Genomic DNA, 25,628 nt, shown 5'->3' on the forward strand with positions numbered 1-25,628 from the left:
GACACCTTCCAGATGCTTCTGGAATGTGAGGACTGTGCCTCCAGGTGAAGCAGTGAGGGGAAAGTACCCCCAGCACATACAGCCAATCCTTTCAGTACAGGAAAGTCCTCACCAGCTTCTCAAGATTAAAACAGGCCCGGCACGGCTCTGGAATGGGGTTAGCGTAAGACACCGCAGCCGGGCAGGGGCAGGGGGCGGCCTTCCCAAACTGTGGCTGTGTGCAGACACCTGGCCAGGTGAGGCAGGAGTGCAGTCTGCACGCCCTTCCTCGGGAAGCTCTGGGGGCTTCTCAGATGAGGGAGCATAAGATGGGGACGCAGCTCCCAGCACGGAAGGAAGATGGGCGAGGCAGCAGAGGTGCAGAGGGGGGTGGAAACAGTGAGACGTTGGGTGGGGCAGGGATGGTCTGGAGGAGAAGGTGTGTGACTATGGAGAAGGTGGGATAGAGCGATGGGTGTAGAGACGGGGAAGGGAATGGAGAGCTCAGTATTAAGGAAAGGTTATATAAGAAAGGCAGCGCCACAGTTTAAATGTGGTTCACCAGCGAAAAATATGAACATGGCCCATAGAAGCGCTGCACGTGGCCTGGCCAAACCTGGGGGTGGGGAGGGTGTTGAATCCCCTCTTTTCACCCTAGGAGGCCACAGTGCAACGTGGAAATTTGACAAGCCAAGAAACAGCACCAGGAGCACATTCGACATGGAACCATCCAAGCTGAAGAGCAGGAAGAAGGGCCTCTGGAGCTGGGCAGGGTTGGGAGTGGAGTGGGGAGGGCAAGAAGGGTGGGAGCTGCCATTTGGGTCCGGGCCTGCAGCCTGTGACTTTCTGAACCTACACTTGGTAGCCTGTGTAGTTTCTTTTCTCCCCCTTCACTTATATTCAGGGGCTGGGATTTGGCTGGGGGAGTTGAAGGGTGTCCCGCAGGAATGAAGGGTTAGGGCAGAGGGCAGGCTACCCTTACGCAGCCAGGAGCAAAGCCTAAGCTCGAGAGGGGACACTTTAGCCCTTGGAGTGGGGCTGCGCAGCCACAGTGCCCCCTCCTGGGAACCGACCTGACTTGCAGGAATGAGCCGGAGAGGCCTCTGCCTCCCATCACGCCTCTTCTGTGCTCTGGTTTCTGTGGTTACCTAAGAGTTGACCGGATGTGTTCTCTGAGGACTTATGTGAATTCTCTTTCATTTCTTCAGCACATTTGCATGATGCTTAAATATATCCACTTGACCATTTTCCAAGTATTCTCGCACGCCTTTTAAGACTTTATTGTCAAGGGGAGGGTATAGCTCAAGTGGTAGAGTATATGCTTAGCATGCGTGAGGTTCCGGGTTCAATCCCCAGTACCTCCTCTAAGAATAAATAAATAAGTAAACCTAATTACCGCCCCCCCAAAAGATTATTGTCTTTAAAATAACATGAAGACAGCTCTGTGAATATACTGAAAACCACTGAGTTATATACCCTTTACATTGGTAGACTGTATGGCGTGTGAGTTTTATGTCTGTAAAGCTGGTAACAGAAACCACATGGACGGTCAGAACTGCTGGGTCCCCAAAGCAGCTGGAAGTGCCACTGCCCCAGACCCTGACCTCCCCAGCCCTCCATCCCCCACCAGAGGAGATCTCCTAACAGAATGGGTGGTGAATTTGCCAGAGAGCAGCAATCTGCCAGAATCCTGGTGATGACAGATGTAGGGAGACAGCAGCTTCCGGTACCAGAGACGACCCACGTCCCTGTCCCAAAGCATGGCAAGAAGAGTGTGTAACTGGTTACAGCCTGGTGCTGAGTAGGTGGTACCTTCCATCCGTAAAGGACACGGCGACATCTATCTCTAAAAGACTCAAGTGGATTCCTGAATATGACACACGGGAATGGCCTTTTCAATGTATGACCAGTACGATGCTTTTACTTTAGACCAGGGTCGGTGAATCAGTTCATCATCCCAGGTCATCTCGGAACTTTAGGCAGAAACACTCCAGTTTCTCCAGTTGAGCACATTTTCTATCAGTTAACCTACCTGTCTTTCACATTGAAGTTTAGAAATAAACATATCTTGCCTTTTAAGTTGCCCCAAAGTTAACACTAGATTTACTTGAATACTTCATTTTTCCCCAGCAGGACCCAGTAATTCCAGAGTGGTTAAGGTGTTGAGGGAGACAGTGAGTTTTCATCATGTGTTCAGACAGCTGGCCAGTTTTTTAAGAAGTAAATATATTTACTCATCTAGAGAAAGCTCTGAACAGGGTCTTTAAGCCTAAATTGCTAAGTGTAACCCCTGAGAAAGGGGTTACCTCTCCCCCATCCCCCCCACCTCTCCCTCCTCATCGCTCCCCTCCCCATCCCGTTGTCTTTTTTGTGTGTGTGGTCTGTGAACTCAAACCAGTGCCCACTCTGGTGAGCCCACAGCTTTTTCAGGTTTTCTATTAAACGTGTTGCTAAAATAATTTATCAAACCTCCTTACATTCCTAAGACTCCTTCAGGTATCTCTGTTAAAATGAGCCAACCCGCAAAATCGCCGCCCAACTCGAGTATGAGTTTGCTCTTTACAAATATTAACGTCAAGAGTGAAGCCTCCTCAAAGTTCAGCCTGGAATGAGTGACTCATTGATGCCTGCTGCTTGTGGGATTTGAAACTATTATTTTCAGGGGACTGTCTCAAGAAAGATCAGAATTTTTACTAGTAAATTAGTAAATATATGTGAAATACCTGCATTTATTAATAACAGTTGTTTACTGTGCTGTGGGGAACTGCCCTCCTCTCTCCTGCCTGCTGTCCCTTCTCCGTGCATCTGTCCACACCTCTGACTTCCAATGGGTCTGTCTTACGGAATTAAATCAGTTCCTAATCCACCTGTCGTATCTAGACTTTGTGAGAGTCATTGCATCTGATAGACTGTGTGGCCCATATGATTCCTGTAAGAAGACCTCTTGATAAAGAAGACGAAAGCAGTGCTGAAAGGCTTGCATCCCACTCCCACTGCTTCCCAGAAACATGGACATTCAGTTTCGGGTTTTTTCTTTTTAAAGCTGGAGAGATGTGGTTTCTGTGACCTCTGCCTGTAGTGTCAGCTCTCTCATGAGTGGAGAGACTTGCTGCAGAGGAAAGGCAGGTCCTGGGCAGCGCCTGGGCCTCTTAGAAAGGGAGTCATTCCTGGAAAAGAGGGAGACCGATGTGCCCGCCTACCTCTGCTTCCTGCCGCTGGCCTAGACATGATGAAAGATTTTTACACCACATCAGAGAGGGGGCTCCCTCTTTGGATTGAGTTTTTAATCTGCTGGAAAACTGACTGTTAGTAAGTTACTTGAGGTGAATGTAGACTTTGAAGCAACACAGCAAATACAGGATTTTATGATAATCAGAAGGATTTGGATTTACATAGCTGAGGGTTTTTTTTCCCTCCAATTAGGTCAGTTAAAATGTCCTCTTAATTAAAACTTGTTTTGCTTTGCAAGTAGGAACCAATTTGAAAATTTCCATCCTTTAAATTATCTAACAGAACAGTACAAACTTCCAATTTTGGGGGGTAATTAGGTGCATTTATTTTATTAGTGGAGGTACTGGAGATTGAACCCAGGACCTTGGGTGTGCTAAGCATGCACTCTACCAGTGAGCTATACTCTCCCCCACCTAGAGTAGTGCAAATACTAAGCCACATGTGTACTTCCATACCCAGTTCTTGCTTTTCTGTGTCTTTGCCTTCCCTCTTTTTTGGTTTATTAAGGTGTACAATTCTGTGCTTCAAAAAAACCTTACTATTATGGAAATTTTCAAGTGTATACAAAAGTAGACAGTAGTGTAATAAACCACTCTGTTCCCATTGCTCTGCTAAATGATCAGCTCTTGTCCTGTCTCCTCACCAGTATTTTCAGGCCAGTCCCAGACATTGTATCATTTTATTCATAAATATAAATATTTCAGTACAGTGATTATTTCTTTTCTTTTCTTTTCTTAGTAAAATGAAGCTTTTCATAAAACCTTGACCCAAATGCTAGCAACTTCAGGAAAGAATTTGGGTGAGGGGAAGAAGAAAGTTATTTCATTTAGGAGGAACAACCACTATCTTCTTCCTAATCTTCAACATGCACAATTTAAACATATACAGCTGCTATAACATTTTACACAGTTCCCATGTACTGGAGCAATAACAAGATCTAAATACAATTATATTTTTAAACACTGGGTCAAGGCTTTACATAAAAATACCACTCTACTTTCCCTCTAAGTTTCTAAAATATCATGTACTTTCTTCCAGCATCTGCAGCCATTCAGGAATTTTTAGGAAACTTTTGTGCATGATCTTAATTCCTAATCCCTGGCTCTTTGGGCTCACTGACAAAAGATCAGAACCACCAAAATGATGGTTCACATGGTTCACTTGAAGTCAGGTAAGAGACCCCGGCTCAGTTAGTCTCATAGGACAAAAGCAGTGCTGCATCAACTGGCTCCATGTGGGAGGGGCACGTGAAGGAACTCACCAACCAGTCATCTTTATAGTCCAGGTGACAGATGTGCATACAGGGCAGAAATCTAATTGGGTCCCCATAAACAAAGTCCATCATACAGGTCACACACTCCTGGATCTTTTTTTCTGATCCATCTCTTCCAGGGTCGTAAACTCCTCTAGGCAGATCCTGTGTAAGTCCTGTTCTTTGAACTGTCCTAATTTGTTCCTCTTCAGTCAGCTGAGTTGCTAGGTGAGTCTGGCTAGGTATTGGATGGTAGACTGGAACTGGAACCTGTTCCTGGTATTGCAGTGGTGGCTCGCCAAAACTAGCCTGGTGGGACTGAGTCTCGTGAAGCAGGGAGATGTCATCTGACGTGGGGGATTTGAGGCAGTTCCCCATCTTCAGGGGCTGGTGTGTGTGATCTGTGCACTGTTCTGACAGTCTTCTCAGTATGTACTCCTAAAAGATAAGGATTCTTTAAAAGAAAATCACATACCGTTATCACATCTAAAAATAATTAAAATAAGTCCTTAGTGTCATCAGCTGTTTTGTCAGCACCATCCAAAGGTAATAGATGCTAACATGTTGCTGTATTTGCTGTGGTTCTTTTTTCAGAAATAACTACAGATGTACTTGTAGCCTTGTCCACCCCTTTTCCTTCCTTATCTCTGTCTCCCTCCCCTGACCCCTAAGAGAAACCATGATCTTAAACTTATGCTAAGAATCATGGCTCTGTTTACTTAAAATACTCCAGATTTAATTCCAAAGGTGCCAGTAAAGAAACAACATATATACCCTTTCTGCCTCCAATTGTTTATAAACTTCGAAAACGATATGACATTCAGCCGTTTCCAATTAAGTCAAAGTGACTTTGTTTTTAATCCTTCCCTGAAGTCTAAGTAAGGGAAGTTGGAAGTGGCGTCTTGAGTGTTGGTACTGCTGGGACGCCCTCCACGTGCAGAGGCAGGTGGACCTGTCTGTGTCACAGAGCTCTGGACGCCTTGGGCACTGGCTGGTCCTGTCAGGGGCATGAGTGGAGCAACTCAGGGCAGCTCAGAGGGCTTCTCGGCAGCAGGGAAAACCTGTTGTATATATACGACATACAACATTAGCTGCCTTATAGATGCTCTTAGAAGGAAGTGCAGATGCTATAAAGTAGGCGAGCTGCAGGCCTCAGTGTGGGTATTCAGAATGATCTACAGGCAGACTTCTCTCCCTGTCCCTCCTGCCCACTCACACGTCTGGTGTGAAGTTTATGAATAGCTAAAGGAGCCCCTAGGAACATTTTGCTTATTGTCACCAGGGCGGCTGCTGCTTGTCCCCGCCCCGCCCCCATGGAATTCCATAATTTATACATTCTTATGTTGGTGGACATTGGGATTGTCTCCATGTTTGGCCATTACACATGAGGCATATGTGATCCTTCGTGTGCAGGTCTTTGCGTGGACCTCTGCTTTCATTTCTCTTGGGTCAACACCTAGGAGTGGGCTGACTGGATCTTATGGTAGGTATATGGCTAACCTTTTCAGGAATTTCCTGTTTTCCAAAATGGGTGTGTAATTTTACAGTCGAAATAGCAGTGTAGGAGAATAACAGTTCCTCCACGTTCTCCAAACACTTGATGTGTGTGGTGTGGCCAGTCTTTTATATTTCAGCCATTCAAATAGACACATACCTCTTGGTAGTGTGCATTTACATTTCCCTAACCATTAATGTCAACTTGAAACCTAAATCTATTGAAACTTGCTTTATGGTCCAGAATATGTGTACTCTGTCATGGTAAATGTTCCACATGCAGTTGGAAGGAATTGGCTAGAGGGTTCTGTAAATGTTAGCTAGGTTGAGGTGCTTGGTAGTATCACATGGCTTCTGATAAGAGATTTTTTTGGAATGTAATTCAAGGATGGTAGTAATGACAAGATGCAGAAAGGAGGCTTTTTTTGTTTTGTTTTAGGTTGGATAAAATGTTTTAATATATAATGGTAACACTTTTATATCAATGCAATCATAAAATTCAATCTTTTAATCTTTTACTTTAGTTGAAGTATAGTTGATTTACAATGTTGTGTTTCAGGTGTATAGCAAAGTAATTCACTTATACACATATATATGTATATTCTCTTGCAAATTCTTTTCTGTTATAGGTTATTACAAGATACTGAATCTAGTTCTCAGTGCTGTACAGTAGGACCTTGTTGTTTATGTTTTATATATAGTAGTTTGTATCTGCTAATCCCAAACTCCTAATTTATCCCTCCCCCCTACCCTTTCCCCTTTGGTAACCATAGTTTGTCTTCTATGTCTGTGAGTTTGTTTTTGTTTTGTAAATAAGTTAATTTGTATCATTTTCTAGATTCCATATATAAGTGATATCATATGATGTTTGTCTTTCTCTTTCTAACTTAATTTCACTTAGTATGATAATCTCTAGGTCCATCCACGTTGCTGCAAGTGGCATTATTTCATTCTTTTTTATGGCTGAGAAATTCCATTGTGTGTGTCTATGTGTGTATGTGTATGTGTATGTGTGTGTGTGTATACCACAACTTCTTTATCCATTTAACTGCTGATGGACACTTAGGTTGTTTCCGTGTCTTGGCTGTTGTAAATAGTGCTGCTGTGAACACTGGGGTGCGTGTATCTTTTCGAATTAGAGCTTTAGGCTTTAGGAGGGTCATTTCTCCCTGTGAAATGCTGTGCCTTCTGGGTGATCTCTGTGCTTGGTGCTTCCATAGCTGGAGTTAACTGTGGTTAAAGTTGTTCTGGTTTCTTCTGCAGATTATGTCTGCACATCTGTAGCAGAAACAAAATAATTTGCTAGTAAATTTCTCACTTTAGGATAACCACGTGGGAGCCAGGCTGCCCGCCTGCAGCTGGTTGCAGACTGGGGTTCTCTCCTGGGGTATTTCTGTGGCTTCCCGTGTCCCCAGATCATCAGCTACATGGATGTTGATTTATTCTCCAAATTATAAAGAAAACATAGTTAAAGTGGACTTTGAAAAATGCATGCTTTGATTCATCCTTGCTCATTCTAACATGGTTAACTGCCTAATGATTTGTTTAAAAAGCACTGGTTAATGTTTCTGAATGAACACATTGGTACTTTGTGTCCAATTGGTAGCTTCACTGTTGAAATTCTTAGGACTCTTAAGGATAGACCAACCACTGTGGATCTCAGGTCCCCAGCAAGATGCTCCCTAGACATCGTGTGCTTTAGGAATGAAGGTCTTTGTGAGATAAGGAGGGAGGCATCTTGTAAAGAACTCCGACTCAGTTGTTTCAAAGAGTCAGCTGATGAGTGGACTTCCGAGCCCAATGTCTCAGAAACACACCGAGCCCAGGGATGGAGGGACAGGGCTGCCATCTTCTTCCCTTTATGGAGTGGGAGGGGAGACGCCGCCTCTGGCTTGAGAATCCTGGACAGTTAGGTCAGTCAGCTCGAGCTGGTACTGTCCACCGCACGGCCGCAGGTGGTGCTGGGAGGGCCAGATGAGGCAGCACCTGAGGGACCAGATGCAGACACAGCCCTGAGGAATGTTGGTGGGTGGGTTTGGCCTCAGCCCAGGCTCTTTCCTGCTGATTCTCCACCTTTGAAACACCCTGTCTGTGCCCCACCCCCAGGTGTACCCCATTCACACCCTCCCTGTATGGTCCAAGGTCAGCTCTCTGCCTTGCTACTGCCTCCTCCTTTGTTCCCTCCCCTCCCCCATCTTGCCTCTCTTTCTTGCTCGTCTTTGCTCTTTTTCTCTCTCATTTTCATTATGGGAAGTTCAGGCCTATGCAAAAGAGGAGAGAATTGTGCGATGCCTCCCTAGTACCCGCCCCCCCCCCAGCACCTTTTAGCGGTGTCAGCTGGTTACATACATGTCACTATATACGTGCCTTAGCCCCAGAGTTTTGAAGTATCTCTAAATATATAAGTATATATCAAAAAAGCAATGCACTTGGAAAAATTACTAAAATATTTCACCTGCAAAAATTAACAGCTGTTCCTTCATATCATCAAATATTCAATCAGTGTTCAGTATCCTGGATCAGTCAGTATTCACATTTCTGGTTTTCTTATAAATATGATTTTAAAACATTACAATTTGAATCTGGATCCAGAAAGTCCCCATGTGGTAGTAGGTTCATATGTCTCCTGAGTCTCTAAATAAAGGTTTCCTCTCTCCATCCCTTTTTCCCCTTGAAGACTGCAGGGCACATATCTGTCTCCTCATGGACTGGGTTTTCTGACCCATCCCTGTGATACTGTTGACCTGCTGCTTTGATCGATGTATTTCCTGTAAATAGGTTGTTGGTTCGATTTAGGCGGTGTCGCACGCTTCTGTCAGGAGACACACAGTGATTGTGTATGGCTGTGTCCTCAGGGGGACTGGAGCCCCGTCATGTGATGTGTCATCACCTCCCCAAGGTTGGCAGGCTGTCCTGGCCCCATTGTGCCCTCGTGCCATCGTGCTGGTTAGCTGGGATCTCTATCAGAGGTGCTTGCCCGCACTCATCTACTGTGGCCTTGTCATGGCTCTGGGAGAGGCAGATTTGCTGCATGGTCTTCCTCTTAGGTATAAGTTTCCCCAGTAATACACTGGCTCCCGAGCGTCCTGCAGTGACCGGCAGTTACTTTACTGCGCTGCCCTGGGTGGAAGCGTGTTTGATCTGTTCAGTGTCCGCTGCCCTCCTCGCTCTCACCAGGGCTCTAATCAGAGTTCTGTGATGTGACCTAGTAAAGTCTTCGGCAGCACCTTTGTCTCCAGGGATGTTGAGATATTCTAGGAGACCTGCACATTTTCTAGCGTTTCTCCAAGGGTCCTGGTTCCTCTTAATGGGAAATGGAGTGTAAGTACCGCTCCCTGGGTGCCAGAGTGCTGACTGCTCCCTGGACGGGGTTAGGAAGTCTTTGTTTTGTTTTAATACATCGTGAGTGATACTTCAAATTCAGATTCAGGATTCTAGGGTATTTGCCTGACATCTTCAGTCTTAACATCTTTTTCTTCTTTTGAGGATCCCAGTTCTCAACAACACATGGAATGATGGAATTACAGTATCCTTACTACTTGGTGTTGCTGCCAAAAAGGTTAATGATAAGCTAATTTTCTTTTATAAAGCACTATTTGAAGGATTTTTTTTTCTTTTCCTTTCAAGTCTAAAAAATTCATCACAATGAGTCTTGGTTGAGGTCTTTTGGGGCTGGGAGTTGATATTCTTAGATATCCAGTATATTCTCTCAATAGGTAAATTTAAAACTTTTTTGTTTAATTTTAGGGAATTTTTCTTAAATACAGCTTTAATATTTGTTCTTTGTCTTGATTTTTTTTCTTAGGGACTTCTGATATCCATATATTAGATCTTCTTTGCCTTCAATATTTGTCACTTTCTCTTGAATTCTTTTTATCTTTTTATTAAAACATTTTTTTAAATGGAGGTGCTGGGAATTGAACCCAGGACCTCGTGCATACTAAGCACGCCCTCTGCCACTGAGCTATTACCCTCTCCCCCAAACATTTACTTTTTAAGAGCTTTGTTGAAGTATAATTTATGTGCCATAAAATTCACCCATCGTAAGTGTACAACTTGGTGAATTTTACTAAATTTATAGAGTTGTGGCTATCAACACAACCTAGTTTCACATTTCCACACCCCAAAAAGATTTCTCATGCTGTTTGCATTGAATCCTTGCTTCTACCCTAGAATCCCGGGCAACCACAGATCTGCTTTTTATCTCTATGGATTTGCCTTTTCTGAAGATTTTCTATAAATGAAAGAATATAGTTTGTAGTCTTTTGTGTCTTGCTTTTTTATTTAGCAGAATGTTCTTTTTTTTTAACTTTTTATTTTTTGTAGGTAGGGGGAGGTAATTAGGTTTATTTATTTTTTAGAGGAGGTACTGGGGATTGAACCCAGGACCTTATGCATGATAAGCATGTGCTCTACCACTTGAGCTATATCTCCCCCCAAGCAGAATGTTCTTGAGGTTCATACATGTTGTAGTTTGTATCAGCATTTCATTCCTTTTCATGGCTGAATAATAAGTCTGTTGTATGGATGGACCACATTTTGCTTATCCATTCCTCAGTGGATGGACATTTGGGTGCTTCTGCTCTTTGGCTGTTATGAGTACTGCCGCGGGCATAAATATTTGCACACATGCCTTTGTCTGGACATGTGTTTTTCTTTCTCTTGCATCGATCCCTAAGAGTGGAGTTTCCATGTCGTATGATCAGCTCTGGTTTTCCAAGTTTGCCAAACTGCTTCCCTTCTTCCTGGCAATGTCTGAGTTCCCATGTCGCCACTCCCTCGTAGACACTTGTTACTGTCAGTTGTTCTGACTGCAGCCGTTCTCATGAGTGAGATCTCATCATGGGTTTAACTTGCATTTGCTCTGAGGACTCCTGAGCTTGACTGTCTGTTCATGTGCTGCTTAGCCATTTGTGTATCTTGTTTGATGAAATGTCTGTTTAAGTCTTTTGCCCATTTAAAAAAAATGTGTTGTCTCCTTCTGAATTGTACAGTTTCTTTATACATGCTGGATACAGGTCCTCTATCAGATATATGATTTGCAAATATTTTCGTCCAGTCTGTGTCCTGTCTTAGTTATACTAATAATGTCTTTTGAAGAGCAAAAGTGTTAAGTTTTGATGAAATTCAGTTTAATACTTGGAAATATAAACTTTTCTTCTTCTTCCCCTTCCTTCTTCCTTCTTCTTCTTCTCCTCCTCCTCCTCCTCCTCCTCCTCCTCCTCCTCCTCCTCCTCCTCCTCCTCCTCCTCCTCCTCCTCCTCCTCCTCCTCCTCCTCCTCCTCCTCCTCCTCCTCCTCCTCCTCTCGAACATCAGGTGTGAATTTTCCCACTTAAGATTATTTTCGATATCCAGTGTCTATTTGCCAAAGTCATTTTTACTGAGGCCTTTGCCCAGCTGGAAGGCCTGTGGGGTTGGGTAGATGGGTCTGTGCTGTGCACAGAGCCTAGAATACCTCAAACTTCAGCACAAATAGCAACACGGCTATTGGCTTGAGAGCAGGATTTGATTCCATGATTCATGGTCCCGGTCACTGTTGGCAGTGTCTCTCCAGGATGCCACCTGTCCTCTGGCTAGAGTGGTTGGTGGATTCAGGACGGAGGATCCCATGGCCCTTGGGAGTAGGCTGCTTGTCTGAATGTGGCGAGAAGGTCATGTGCATAACCCCACTCCCCATTCCCCTTCTTGTGAAGCCTCAGTAACATCTTCTCTCGCTTGGCAATTGCAGGTGACGGACTTAACAAGGTACTTGGATCCCAGTGGACTCGGTGTGATTAGCTTCGAAGACTTCTACCGGGGGATCACAGCGATCAGGAGCGGAGGTCAGTCCTCACACCGTGTGCTTTTGTCACCTCCCCCATTCCTCAGCCCCACCCATTATTGATCCTGCTCAGACCCCCTTCGCTGAACTTTCCAGCTTCCCTCCCGGAGCCCCTGAAACACCCTGAAAGGTTCAAGATGCTCCCCCATCCTGTCCTTTTGTCCTCACACACCCTGTCCTCCAGGACTGACTGACTCAACTACTTATTCATAAATCTACTGCTCCTTTCCCTGGAAGTCTTATGAAAACTTTCAAGCATACAATAATACTGCAAGGTGGGGAAGGGTATAGCTCAGTGGTAGAGCGCCTGCCTAGAATGCATAAGATCCTGGGTTCGTTCCCTAGTACCTCCATTAAAAAAATAAATAAACCTAATTACCCCTCCTCTCAAAAAAGAAACAAAATCAAATTAAAAAAACCCAAATCCCCCCCCTCCCATATTGCAAGACTTACACAGTGAGCCCTTGGATGTGTATTTGCCGTCCAGAATCCACAGGCTCCCTTACTGCATTTGTATTTTCTGTCCATCCATCTCTCCCCCAATCCATCTTTTTTAACAGATGCATTTTAAGTCAGTATCCTGCTGTACGCTCCACCCTAAACACTTCATCCTGTGTGTCAGTCATAACCTAGAGCTCAATATTTGTCTGCAGTCTTTTTTCTGATTAAAAATTTACCTGTAGTCAAATGTGCAGATCTTTAGTGTGCCGTTCTGTGAATTTTGACATTCTTACGCCTGGTGATGTAAATCCCTACCCATAGCATTCCCATCACTGGAGACAGTTCCCTCCCAGCTTTCCAGTAATGCCTTCCTCCTACCGACACCCCCTGGCTGATCCCTGTCACCGTGGATGAGCTCTGCCGCTTGTGGGCTGACATCAGTAAGCTCATCAGCACATGCTCTTGCGTCAGGCTCCCCAGCATGTGATGTGGAGACTGGCTGTGCTGCCAGTGTGTCGGGAGACTTCGGTGCAGAGCTGTGCTTGCACGTGTGCTGGTACAGCTTGTCTGTCCCCCAGATGACGGGCAGTATACCTCCAGGTTGGGCCATGATGAGGGAACCTTCTAGTGACATCAGGCTACAGGTCTTTTTCTCGGCTTGGGGGCCCCTGCCTAGGGGCGGGATGGCTGGTCCTGGGATGGCTGTAAGTGTAGTTTCCTACAGAGCTGCCAGCTGCTCTTCAAGGTAGTCATGCCATTTTCCACTCTCACCAGATGCCCATTTACTGTCCTTTGAAATAAAATTCTGAATAGAGCTTTCCTTCTTGCAGAGGGCAGTGCAGCAGCCGGCAGTGCAGTGGGTGTGGATGGGGCTGAGGGGTCTCGCAGGCCAGCTGTAGGCAGGCCATCCTCCCGGAGGCCCAGCTTGGGCGAGGCCTGTGTGCTGTGCTGGCGGGGCCGCCGTGGAGGTGCTGACACCTCTGAGGTGAATGGGGCTTGTGGAGGGGCCTGCAGAGCGGGCGGGGAGGAGACCCTCTAGAGGTGGTGTGGGCAAGGTGTGGGCAAGGCGAGCCCTGAGGGAGAGGACCCTGGAGGACCCCCAACTCCAGGCCGAGGCTTCCATGCCTGTGTCTATCTGCGCAACCAGTGGGTTGTGGCCCTGCAGGGATTTTTCAAGGTTAGGTGTGCAGTTAAATCACAGAGTTATTTAAATCTTCAGCCTTGCACGAAGATTTTTTTCTTGGTTTCATGCAAACTTTTGCTTCTTCTCAACCTCTAGTGCCTTTTGGTGGCTTCCTGAATGCAATGCCCGGCCCCTGCTCCCAACCCCAAAGCAGGCACTCATGCCGGGCCTTCTGGAAGGTCTGCCTCTCCTCAGGTCACCTCCTGGGCCACAGCCTTGGTGCCCAGGACACAGGGGGTGGCCTTGTCCTCCCATAGCTTTCTCGGTTTACCTTCAGGAAACTCTTGGTATAGGCTTTTTTCCTCTTAGTTTTGACAATCCAGTATGATTTCTTCTTGGACTTAACCAATTATTTAAAACTAATCTTAATTTCTAAGTGCATTTTAAAATCTTGCCATTAACTTCAAACCAGTTGTGTATGTGGTAGAGAATGAGGTATCTGACATGGGTTGGGTTTGTTTTCAGGTCTACCATGTGGCCAGTTTTTACCTGTGTAATGTGTGTGTTTAAAGAACGCTTCCCCCGCGGGGTTGAGTGGTGTGTACGTGCAGGGCTGGAGGCTCACCGATGGTCTGCTGGATCTCAGTCACGAGATCACGTATGGGGACCACTTAAGGAGATCACATACGTGTGGAGATGATATTGGTTCCCAGGAGGGTGGTGGCATCGTCAGTCTTGTCTCAGTTCTATTTCAGCCTCGCTCTCAGGTGACGGAATCAGCCGCAGGTTGATGGTGACGGAGCCAGGGAGCCCAGGACTGGTGGGTCACTGGAGAAGCCTTTGCAGCTCTGCCTGAGGGTTTGGGGTGGGAAGGTGATGGGTGCATGGAGGCCAAGCGCAGGACACCAGAAAAGCGGTCACTCTTGCTGGGGAAAACAAGACGTGGACTCAGAGGGAAAATCTGCTTCTGGAACACTGCTTGGCCCAGTAATGAACAGTATCTTACATGGTGCTAATAATTAAACAAATTGAATATTTATGTAGCCATAGACTGGAACTAAACTGTTTTGGAAGATTGGGGGAGGGAAAGCGGGGAGTCCTTGAGTACTATATCAGGAGGTCAGGAGGACATTCTAGAGTTCAGGAGCCCAGGGGAACCATGGAGAATCACAGAGGAACACGAGACAGGCTAAGCACTGCTGTTGGCTCCCCTTAGCCTGTGGGCGCTGATTCATTGCCCAGCTTCAGGTGAACAGTGTGTGTGTGTTAGGCATCTGGCAGGCTTGGACTCCCTGGGTTTGTTGTGACAGCCCGATTCCCTGGGTGACCACGGAGCAGCCTGCTGACCACAGGGCACTGGCCCTGCCTGTTAGCAGGAACCTTCCTGCATGAATTTACCCACAGGGGACGATAGCATCAGTGGTTCCTGGGCCTAAAATCAAAGGGGCTGGGAGGAGCGCAGTGGTCTCCTCACCTTCCAGCCAGGGTCGAGACTGGGCTTCCTCTGCAGGGTCAACATGGGGGCAGCAGTGGCAGCCAGGCCTGTGGGTGTGGGTGTGGACAGGAAGGAGCCCAGGAGAGCGGCCAGCAAGAGACAGTGCTGGCCATCTGTGTGGCTTTGAGGCCCTCTCTGAGCCTCTCTGAGCCCACATCCACAATTCTGTTGCCGAGCAGTGGCCAGTCTGTTCCGATAGACCACGGGCAATAAGAAACGGAGCAAACTCAGCTGTAGGAATTCCTGGGGAGCTTGACCTGGGAGGTCCCAACCTTGGAGCAAACTCAGCTATAGGAATTCCTGGGGGGCCTGACCTGGGAAGTCCCAACCCTGGGCCTTAGGAATCAGGACATGCTCCTGGAAAACTTGTGACTACGGCAGGCGCAACCCAGGGCATTGTCACAGAGCTTGCCAACTGCCAGGCCACCAGGCCCTGGGCAAGGGAGCGGAGGCTGATCCCTGTCTCTCGTGCAGAATGGGTGCCGGCTGCTGATGGTGTGGCTGCCCTGTGGGTTCAAGTGTCTCGAAGTTTAGTGTGTGGTAGTTATCAACCTGGTGAGAGAAAATGGTTGTGTGAGAGTGACCTGTCCCCCAGATCCTCATGGTTCCCTTGTGGTCAGCCTTCCACCTGATGCTGAGAAGGGACCTCCACTCACACTCCCCTCCTCCCTCCTTGCCTAGGCCTGGGCCCTTCCCATGGCAGCGGGGTGCTCTTTGTCCTCCCCACGGTTGGCAGAGAGGAACCCGAGGTGGGGCCCTGGGGGGCTTTCCCATTGGGACCCGCCCCCTGACCCACCTGCCTGCTGCACTTGGCCCTCCCTTTCCCAGACCCGGGCCCTCTCCATCCTGTCCTGCAGCCGCACTTTCTTCAGATTCTGAGCCTCCCATTCAGGACAACGAGTCCTGCCTCCAGGGCCCCTGCACACTACTGAGTCTCATTATTGCATTCTTTTGGTGCTATTTCCACTTTGATTTAATTAAAAATAAAAACCTCTCAGACAGTCCCAGAGTTAGCATGGACACTCCAGGAAGTGGTGCTGTGGTTTTTTTCAGTGGTGAGAACAGCTGGAATAGCGGCATCCCCAAGGGGTGAGGCTTGGTCTCAACATGATGCCACATTGCACGTGGTGTCTCCCAGCCCCCGTTTAGCTTGTGCAGAACAGACCCCGCTCCTGAAACGAGGTGGCAGGCCCTGGACACTGGGAGACAGTCTGCCACTGGGGTGTGTGTTTGAGGGGCAGAGAATGTGGGAGTGGGGCCTGGCCTGGCCAGCAGAGGGGGTGGGGTCCTGGGGGGAACAGGATGAGGGGAGGCTGCTGTGATGAGGACTTGAATCAGGCAGGATAAAAGTGGCTGCAGGGGGAGGGTATAGCTCAGTGGTATAGCACATGCTTAGCATGCACGAGGTCCTGGGTTCAATCCCTAGTACCTCCATTAAAAAAAAAAAGTTAAGAAAGAAGGGAGCTGACCTTAGTTCTGGTGGAGGGCAGCCCACAAACTTGGGTGCAGGACAGCTCTGAAAGGTGACAGGCCTCGGGAAGTGGTGGAGCTGGGGTGGGCATGGAGGCCTCCCTGGGAGTGTCCGGGAAGGGGTGCCTGAAGGGGTGCGCCCAGCATGTTTGGGAACCGCAGGGAGGCTGGTTTGGCTGGGTTGAGCAGCTTGGGTGCTGCGGGCAGACCTGGCCTCTCAGCCCAGCAGGGCCGTCTCCCGGGATGGGTGTGGGGCTGGGCCTGCAAGTGACTTCAGCTCGTGTGGCCTCTGGGAATGCACTGCCAGGGTGGCTCAGGGCTTCTGGCTCAGTGCTTCTGGCTTAGCTTTTCTTTTTTTTTTTCTGTAATTTGTAAAAAATTTTTGGTAGTTTGACTTCATCATTTAACTTGTGTTAGCAATGGAGAGTGAAAATAAAATCTGAAGAAGAGTCAGAGATGATTCGGAAGTTGTTATTTCATAGCATTTGAAAGCGTGGCAGCACGACCGCCCGGACTGCATTTGGGCTGCAGTTCACTTCAGGTCCTCCCACCCGTGTGCCGTTGTAGCTGCCGACAGCCTGTCTCGTCTGCTGGACTTTCATTCTGCATCCGGAGCGGCAGAGCAGGTGACATGGTACATTGACCCAGTTTTGCAGGAGAACGCAAGGAGATTTTTACTGTCGTAGCCATAGGCCTTATTTCAGGAATAGAACAAGCTAGAAAGGGAATTGTGACAAATAGGCCGTTGCTCTGGCTCGGTCCCCCACCCCCTAGCCTCTGGAAGACTTAGATAAACATACACTAAAAGTTTATATTTAGTTGAAGTTGTTTTAGTTCTTATAGAGAAAACTGAGAGAAGACTCGTATTTAGTTCCCATCAAGAGTATAGAATTGCCAGCTACCTTTACATCTCCTCTCTACTGAGTGGGGTGGGACTCCTAGATTGATCGCTCACTGCAGGAATCTGAGCCCCCATCCCCCATGGCAGAAAAGATCGGCTGTGCTTTAGAGTTTTGAGTTCTGTGTTTCAGTTTTGGAAGTGCAAAGCAAGACTGTTACTGTTTGGGAATGGAAAGTGGGCAAAGACAGCCTAGCCTCTTAAAAGGGTGCATGCGGTCTCCAGGTGCGCTGGGGGAACTGGGCCTTCTCCATTCTCCTGCTCCAGAAACCAAACACTTCTGTCCACAGCAACCCTCTCCCCGTCAAGAGAAGTATACACAGTTCTGCTGTAGTTCACTTACACCCCAGACCTGGGGCCTCCAGGGCTGTGGGCTGGCATGGCAGGCAATGAGCACAGGGTCTGGGTCCAGCCTGCGTGCTCTGAGGCACCTTCACTCCCACCCCAGTCTGAGCCACACTCTAGGGAAAACAGTACAAAACAAGAGCGTTAAAAGTACTTGTGATTCTGAAGACAGAAGCCGCATCAGGGCTTTTGCAGTGTTGAATTGACAGTGACATTTCATCGTTACTGAATGCACTTGAATCCGAGTGATTGTCAAAGGGAAGCGTTATTATTCTGTTTAAATTGAGAGAGCTATTCAGAAGCAACCTGTCGGTGGTGGGGAGGATCCAGTGGTGGGGAGGATCTGTCAGCATCTCCACCTCTCTTCTGTCCCCGCCCCCGCCAGGGCTGTCTCAGTGACTCCAGGCACTGACCCTCCGAGCCTGGCTGGACACACGGTCAGGAGGACCACATTGTCCCAGGGGGTCCAGGTGCCAGAGCAGAGCGTCCTCTGGCTGAAGAAGCCAGTGCTGACCTTCCAGAGCCCTTTACCCCGGAGTGTCTGGGTGGCTTGCTGGCGCACTTGGCCCTTTAAGTAAGTGACTGATGCTGTGTCAGAATATGTGAAATATATTCAATAAGTAACTGGTATTTTAAATTAGCAATTACTACCATGATCTGATTTTTGCTGACAACTCTGACACCCGGTGTGTGGGTTTTCCTCACCAAGCAGCAATCCAGTGCTCTGGACCTGGCCTGGGTGTCTGCTATGTGATTCCTTCTGATACCAGCCACTCCAAGTTAAGCACAGGCCCCACTCCAGGGCCCTCACCTGCCTAAATTGACTCCACAACGAGGGTTCCCACTACTCCCTCCTCGGGTTTGATAATTTGCTGGAATGGCTCACAGACCCCAGGGAAGCATTTTACTTATGTTACCAGTTTATTACAACGGGTGCTATGAAGGTTACAAATGAACAGCCAAGAAGAAGAGGTCCGTGGGATGAGGTCTGGAAGGGTCTGGTGTGGAGGGGCTTCTGTCCCCATGGCAGGGGGATGTGCCACCCTCCTGGCATCTGGAGGTGTTCCCAACCTGGGAGCCCTCTGAACCCCTTCATTCCAGGGCCTTATGGAAGTTCCATTAAACAGGCATGACTGATTAAATTAGTTCAGTCTCCTGTCTCTCCCCCTTTCTGGAGGTCGGAAGGAGTGGGGCTGAAAGTTCCCCTGGCAACCAGCCCCATCCTCCAAGAGTCACCTTATCGGTATAAATCCATGAGGTTGAATCTGGCTTGTTGTGAATGACAGATGCTCCTCTCGCCTCATCACTCAGGCAATCCCCAGGGTTTTAGGCGCTCTGTGCCAGGAACCAGGACGAAGGGCAAATAAATGTTTGTTGTGATGGCACAGTAGTGAGACATCATTGGGACACAGAAGTGTCTCGCGTGCTCTTTGGAAGGTGCTGTGTCCACACTGCTGGGAAGCCAGGAAGCCAGGGGCTTTCCAGCGGGAGGCCGGCCGTGTCTGAGAAGTGATGCTGATGTCAGCATTGTCCCTCACGAAACTATGCCTTTTGCTCGGGATTTTCATTATCAAGTTAAGTGTTTGTTGTAGAAGGTAAACTTGAGTGAAAAAGAAGAAAAGAAAAGCTGCCGCGAGTCCAGCACCCTGGACAGATGTTGTTCCTTGTCCTGCATCATGCCTACACCTCTCCAGACGTGAAGTCTGGCACCTGCTGCTTTCTCGAGCCGTAGTGGTATGGCGTCCTTCTCTGTCCCAACACTGCCAGCTCTTTGACAAATAAACATCTTATCATTCAGCCTTGACACCCCCTCTCAGAGCTGGCACGAAGCCTTTTCCTCTGGGGGCCACGCTACTTCATTCCCCAGGCCTCTCCCAGCTAGTCCAGCCCCGCTCGTGCCCACCACTCATGCACCTCCCCCCTGCCCCCCAGGGATGGTCTGGGCCTCCTGCTGAACCTGGTCTTCTCTCTCCCAGCAGATCCTGATGGCCAGCTCTGCAGCGTCACCTCAGCCCCCGACGAGGAGCCACCCGCCTGCCCCGAGGAGTTCGACGACTTTGTTACCTTTGAGGCAAGTGGTTTTCCCAGGAGAGCTGAGAGGGGATTTGATGCTACCCCCCATATTCATGCACCCTAAATCCCACCTCACTCTGTGGTCCCCAGGGCTGTTCCTGTAGGAAGTGGCAGGCAGGGCCCACTGTGTGTGATCAGCAGGTGTCTGCAGAGGGCCAGGCTCTCCTGTGACATTGTTGTCACCTTCTGCCAGGTTGCCACGCAAGGCCAGAGCATGGGTTGTGTCGTGATATTTTTGTTTTATCAAGAACCCATTTTCTAGTCTAGGGACATTTGACTAACACCTTGCCGGCCTCTGTCCTCTTCCTCGGGAAGAAGCCAGGGTGGTTAGAGTTACATGGTATGGCCTGCAGTTGTGGGTGATTTGCCCTCTGCCACGGCAGGGAGAGGATCTGCGTGCACAGCCACAGAAGACAGGTCACTGTAACTTCATCCCACAATATGGGATTGAGGGCAGACACTGGAGAGCCCACGCGCTGGTTCTGGAATTTTTCTTTTTGAAAATACACTTGTTGCGGGGAGGGTATAGCTCAGTGGTAGAGTGCATGCTTAGCATGCACGAGGTCCTGGGTTCAATCCACAGTACCTCCATTAAATAAATAAATAAACATACATACATAATCCACCCCCTCCAAAAAAAATTTTAAAAAAAATACACTTATGGCAGCCTCCAGCCCCGTAAGCCCTGTTTTGCCCATCGGAGGCTGTGAGGAGCAGGGTTGGGCTGTGACTCAGTGGGCCTGAGGCCCTGCCTTCAGTCCCCTGAGCTTGGGCTCCTTTGTAGAATGAGGAATGGCACAGAGCAGCTTCTGAAAGTCCCTCTGAATGCTGGCATCCACAGGACTCCACTGCTCTCCTCAGTGCCTCGTGTCCCTGCTCCAAGAAACTGCCCCAGGTGTCGGTCACCCCTCAGATAATGCAAGTTCACTTCCGGATTGTCTGTCACTTCTGCCAGCCCAGGCCTCCAGACCACCTCACAGCTTTGTACCAGAATACCAGCTGGGCCTGAGCCCCTCCAGGGCAGGGACCACCCCACCTTGTGTCCCCATATTTAGCAACAGTTGGTGTGTTCATTCCGTGTGTCCCCGGGGTTCCCTGGGGTGCCAGGCCTGGTGTGTGGAGGCCAGGTGCCCAACTGGGACATGTGCTGGCTGAGGTTTGGTGTGGCCGGACAGGGGCCAAGGGTGTGCAGGATCCTGACTTGTCAGCTTTCAAACCGACCACCAGACCCGGTGACCATGGAGACAGCAAGGCGTGGAAGGCTCTCTGGGGATCAACACACCTTGAACTTCCCAGTAATGCAGCTGGGTCAGGGGAGAGGCTCCTTGTCTTATTTGGAGCATCTGGGGAACCTGGATCCCAGCAGCCGTGCAGGGTCTCCTCACTCACGTGGCCGGCCAGCAGCTAACCTCTCATCACACATCTCTCACGGGGTCAGGCCTCGCCATTGACACACTAGTGCACACATTTTGTCATCAGTGCCTTCTGTTTTATTCTCTCTCATATTTCCGGTAGGGCGTTATATTGATTTTTTTGTATTTTATGTGTAGGTGGATGTCATGGGTTAGATGGTAGCCCCTAAAAGGTACATTCACCAGAACCTGTGATCTTGAGCTTATTTAGATTTGCAGATTTAATCAAGTTAAAGATCTCGAAATGAGATCGTGCTGTGTAGAGAGGCCCCTGAATCCAGTGACGGTTGTCCTTGGAAGAGAAAGGGAGATGACCCACCAGGGAGAAGGCTGGAGTGACGCAGCTACAAGGCCAGGACCTTCCGGGGCCACCAAGACCCAGACAAGGCAGGAGGGATCCTCCCTGGAGCCTCAGGAGAAACTCAACCCTGCTGACACCTTGATTTCCAACCCCTGGCCTCCAGCTCTGAGAGAATACATTCCTGTTGCTTTAAGCCACCCAATGTATGGTGATTTGATAATGGAAGCCCCAGGAAACTAACAGAGTTTTGTTGTTCAGGGTGGTAAAAGGCATCAGTGCATTTTGTACTTCAAGTGCTTGTTTGACCTGAAAGGATGAGACCCGCTGATGCTGGGGCTGCCTCCTGAAGCCAGGGGAAGAAGGCATGGGGTGCTTTCTGACTCTCAGCCCCTCTTGTCCTCCACACGCTGGTGTGGCCTTCCCACCTTTGCAGCACCTTGGCTCTGGGTGCCCACCCGCTGCCGCACCCGTTGCCTCCAGAAATTGTGGGTGGGAACCTGACGTTTCAAAGAGTATGCAAAAGGAACGTGTCTCAGGTTTTCAGATCTTCATTTTTTTTCAACAAGGAGGAAATATTTCTTTTTAATTTTTTTGTTGTTTTCTAAAAAATTAATACACTTTATAGTTTAGCAGTTTTAGGTTTACAGAAAATGGAGCAGACAGTACAGTGAGTTCCCATTACGTCCCACACACATACAGTTTTCCCACCATGAGCATCTTACATTTGCTCTAATGGATGAACCAATGTGGATACATTGTCACTCACTAAAGCCCGTAGTTCGCATTGGGGTGGATACATTGTCACTCACTAAAGCCCATAGTTCACATTGGGGTTTGCTCTTGGTGCTGTAGTTCTGTGGGTTTTGATCAATGTGTAGTGATGTGTATCCACCACTGTAGCATCACACTGAGTAGCTTTGCTGCCCTAAACGTCTTCTGTGTTCCGTTCCTCCCCACTGGCACCTGGCAACCTCTGATCTTTTACTGTCTTCGTAGTTTTGTTTTTCCAGAACGTCTGTCTTCGTAGTTTTGTTTTTCCAGAACGTCGTAGAGTTGGTTGGAATCATACAGTGTGGGACCTTTAAAGTTCCTCCATGTTTTGTGTGTGTGTGTGTGTGTGTGTGTGTGTGCTTTTTAAGGCTTTTGGATGTAATTTTGAGGGAAATGAAACTAGGTAATGTATAGAAACTTACTGCTTTTTAATAGAGGAACTGGGGATTGAATACAAGATCACGTGCATGCTAAGCACACGCTCTACTGCTGAGCTATACCCCTCCCCCAAAAGATAACTGTTTTTAAAAAACTTGAAAGTTGTGTGATCTTAATAAATCCAGTTAAAAATATGAATGGAGAATACGTGTATTACATCCAATACCACATTTGGGGACCCTCTGCTGGCGATCTTCAGAGATGAATAGGCCTTTTATTGACATTCTGGAGCACACGGTGGTGCTGGTCAGGGGTGTCCTGTGCAGTAACTACAAATGGGCTGCTGCTCCTGTGTCCTTTTCCTGCTGGGGACACTTCAGCGTTTCCCCAAGCATCCGTTTGGCTCCTAGCTTGTAACAGAACTCCCAGGAGAAAGTTACTGATTTGTCGTTTCTGAGAAGGAGAAGAGGTGAGGGGTGACTTCAGCTTTGTCACTGACATTCATTCGAATAGGAAGAAAGCTTCACATCTGACATGGAAGCAACCTAAGTGTCCATCAACAGATGACTAGATAAAGATGTGGTGTTTATATACGATGGAATACTATTCGACCATAAAAAGGAATGAAATAATGCCATTTGCAGCAACATGGATGGACCTAGAAGTTATCATATTAAGTGAAATAGGCCAGACAGAGAAGACAGATATCATATGGTATCATTTATATGTGGAATCTAAAAAGTGATACAAATGAACAAAACAGAAACAGACTCACAGACACAGAAAGCTGTGGTTACCAAAGGGAAAGGGATGGGCGGGAGGGATAAATTAGGAGTTTGGGATTACCATATACACATTACTATATACAAAATAGAAACAATGAGGACCTACTGTATAGCACAGGCATCTATATTTAGTATCTTGTGATAAACCATAATGGAAAAGAATATGAAAAGGAATGTATATATGTACGTGTATAACTGAATCACTTTGCTGTACACCTAAAACTAACACAACATTGTAAATCAACTATATAGTTCAACTGAAAAAAAAAATGTCCAGGTCTGAGAATCTGGGCGAGGAGAAGGGTGGAGAGCGGAAGGCCCCGCCGCCCACAGGGACGAACTCATGCGTTAGGGTTTTTGGAAAGTGGTGGGAAAGTCGCAGAGAGCAGGCACAAATGAGTGATAAGAACTGTCTCTGCTGTGCCTTCTCTGTCCCTCCCTCCTTCTCCCACTCCCGGCCTTAGGGAAATATGTCTTCTGTGCAGACTGTTATCAGAAAGGTTGGAAAATGAAGAACAAAAGCCACTCTGTTTTTAAATCTGACTAAACTGTTTGTTAAAAACGCAGCCAGCACTCTCTGAACTTTGCCCACCTCGTGGGCCAGCTCGGCAGGTTTCCTGGAGCAAGTCTGGGAGCGGGTTAGGCTTCTTCCAAAGCAGTGATGCACCTTCAGGTGAACACACGGGTTTTGCAGAATCTCAGCAAGACTGGCAAATAGGAGGCTGCCGGAAGCTGACGGCTAGTCTGGACAGAGACCCCCGACCTCTGATTCGACGGGGAGAATATCTCCCTGAGCACGCCCTTCCTGGAGTGGGTGTATGGAGCCAGGCCCAGCCTGGACTGGCATCTGAGGGTAAGAGGAGGCTGTGCCTGGCCACTGGTTTTCCTTGGAGGGACCACGAATGGATGGGGGGGCCCGGGCAGGCTTGGCCACACCTGTGTTCCTAGCCAATGACCATGAGCACGGGCTTCCTCGTCCACCTGGTGGTCCTTGTCCTGTTGGCACGTTTGTGAACTGGTGAGGGATACTCAACCAAGCTTTGTAAGGTGCACTTTGACTCCCACATTAATTCATCCAAACATGTTGAATTTGGTGGTGTAGATGGTTGGCTGGGCGGAGCAAGGTCCTCTCTGGCGGCATGTGAACCTCTGGGACGTCTCGGCCATTCTGTGCTCAGCCAGGGGACCATACTCTCGGATGGTCTTCTGCCCCCAGAAAACTGCCTGGCTTACTGACATTCAGGGCAGCCTGGACCAGTAAGAGCTGAACTCCAGGTCGTGAGCAGGTGGGCAGCATCCATGAGACGACCCAGCCCTGTCCTCCCGGCCCCCTCAGCCTTCCCAGGCTGGGTCCTTACAGAGCCTGTCAGTGTCCAGTGTGTCCTCAGGGACAGACTTGCTCTGGGAGTGACGATGGAAGGTGGGAGTGTTTGTCTTCCTCTGTCTGCTCAGCAGGTAGTCGCCCAGAAGGAATGTGTGAGCGCTCTGATGCGCGGTCGGGTTTGTGCAGCATTCACCTCCTTGTTCCCGTGTCAGTGGAGAGTTACCTCCATCCTGATCCGTCCTGTCCAACGTCCAGGGAGGGTTTAGGCTGCAGCCTGGCACTGAGCTGGTCTCACACACTAAGCTGAGCTGCCTGCGGGGACACAGGGGCCACAGGGGCCAGAAGCGTTGTGCGTCTGTCAAAAGTGCTACCTGGTGGCTTTTTAGATGCTGACCTCAGAGTCAAGTGCGGCTCCCTACAGGAAACCATCTCAGAGGGTCCCAGTCAAAGCCTGGGGTATGTGGGCCCTGCCCGCATCCGGGTGGAGGAGGAGCTGTGGACACTGAGCAGTGCTCTTGTAAGAGGTTTTGGCTGAAAGCCCGAGAGCTGGCTTGGGTCTGTATGGTTGTTGCTGGCAGTCTGGGGATTCTGCCCCTTCCCTCCTGCAGGCTGAACCCAGAGCCACCTGCTCAGGGCTGATGAGAACTAGAGTGAGTGCCCTTTGAAGGGATTTCCTGGTTTCAGGTTTTGAAGTGAACGCTCTTTGTGGATTACTTAGTAGCTTTAGATTCCCAGGTACATTGGTTTTCCCTTGGAAGTAGAAGTGCCATCACGAACACCTGCAGCAGGCACCTCTCCCACCAGTCCCTGTTTTATTCCAGCCTGATGAGCGGCTGCAGGGTGTCCACCTCCAGTGACACATGAACCCCACAGCCTTCCCATCTCTGTTCCTGTACCTGTCCGTGTGATCCCCAAATCCCGAGTGGTTGTCACCTTGTGAGGTCAGCACTACAACCTCCGTTTTACAAGTGAGCCGACATGGCTCAGAGTGGTTGAGACCTTGAGGGCCCCAGTCTGGGGTCACACAGCTGGAG

The 25,628-nt window shown here is 48.5% G+C and overlaps 2 protein-coding genes and 1 non-coding gene across 6 annotated transcripts in view; 1 reads left to right on the top strand and 2 right to left on the bottom strand.

Annotated features, from left to right (window-relative positions):
• RAB11FIP3 (RAB11 family interacting protein 3) overlaps positions 1–25,628 on the top strand; it is a 75,312-nt gene that overhangs the window by 27,271 nt on the left and 22,413 nt on the right. For 2 of the 4 annotated variants that reach the window (XM_064478263.1, XM_064478264.1), the window contains exons 2-3: positions 11,686–11,779; positions 19,530–19,621. In XM_064478263.1, the coding sequence (XP_064334333.1) occupies positions 11,686–11,779; positions 19,530–19,621 (186 nt within the window). Of the gene's footprint in view, positions 1–11,685; positions 11,780–19,526; positions 19,622–25,628 lie in introns of all 4 variants that reach the window. The other 2 variants (XM_031447447.2, XM_031447449.2) reach the window with 1 other exon arrangement.
• Positions 4,223–4,888, bottom strand: LOC105098428 (RING finger protein 11-like). Its single transcript, XM_064478150.1, has one exon. The coding sequence runs from the start codon at positions 4,838–4,840 to the stop codon at positions 4,397–4,399; it is 444 nt and encodes a 147-aa protein (XP_064334220.1). The 5' UTR covers positions 4,841–4,888; the 3' UTR covers positions 4,223–4,396.
• Positions 10,318–10,390, bottom strand: TRNAD-AUC (transfer RNA aspartic acid (anticodon AUC)). The gene has a single exon. It is a non-coding gene; the product is annotated as a tRNA-Asp (tRNA).

Source organism: Camelus dromedarius, chromosome 24, assembly GCF_036321535.1.
Source record: "Camelus dromedarius isolate mCamDro1 chromosome 24, mCamDro1.pat, whole genome shotgun sequence".
Classification (NCBI taxonomy): Eukaryota; Metazoa; Chordata; class Mammalia; order Artiodactyla; family Camelidae; genus Camelus; species Camelus dromedarius.

Coding starts and splice junctions, on each gene's coding strand:
- LOC105098428 (XM_064478150.1), bottom strand. CDS start 4,840: ATGGGGAACTGCCTCAAATCCCCCACGTCAGATGACATCTCCCTGCTT.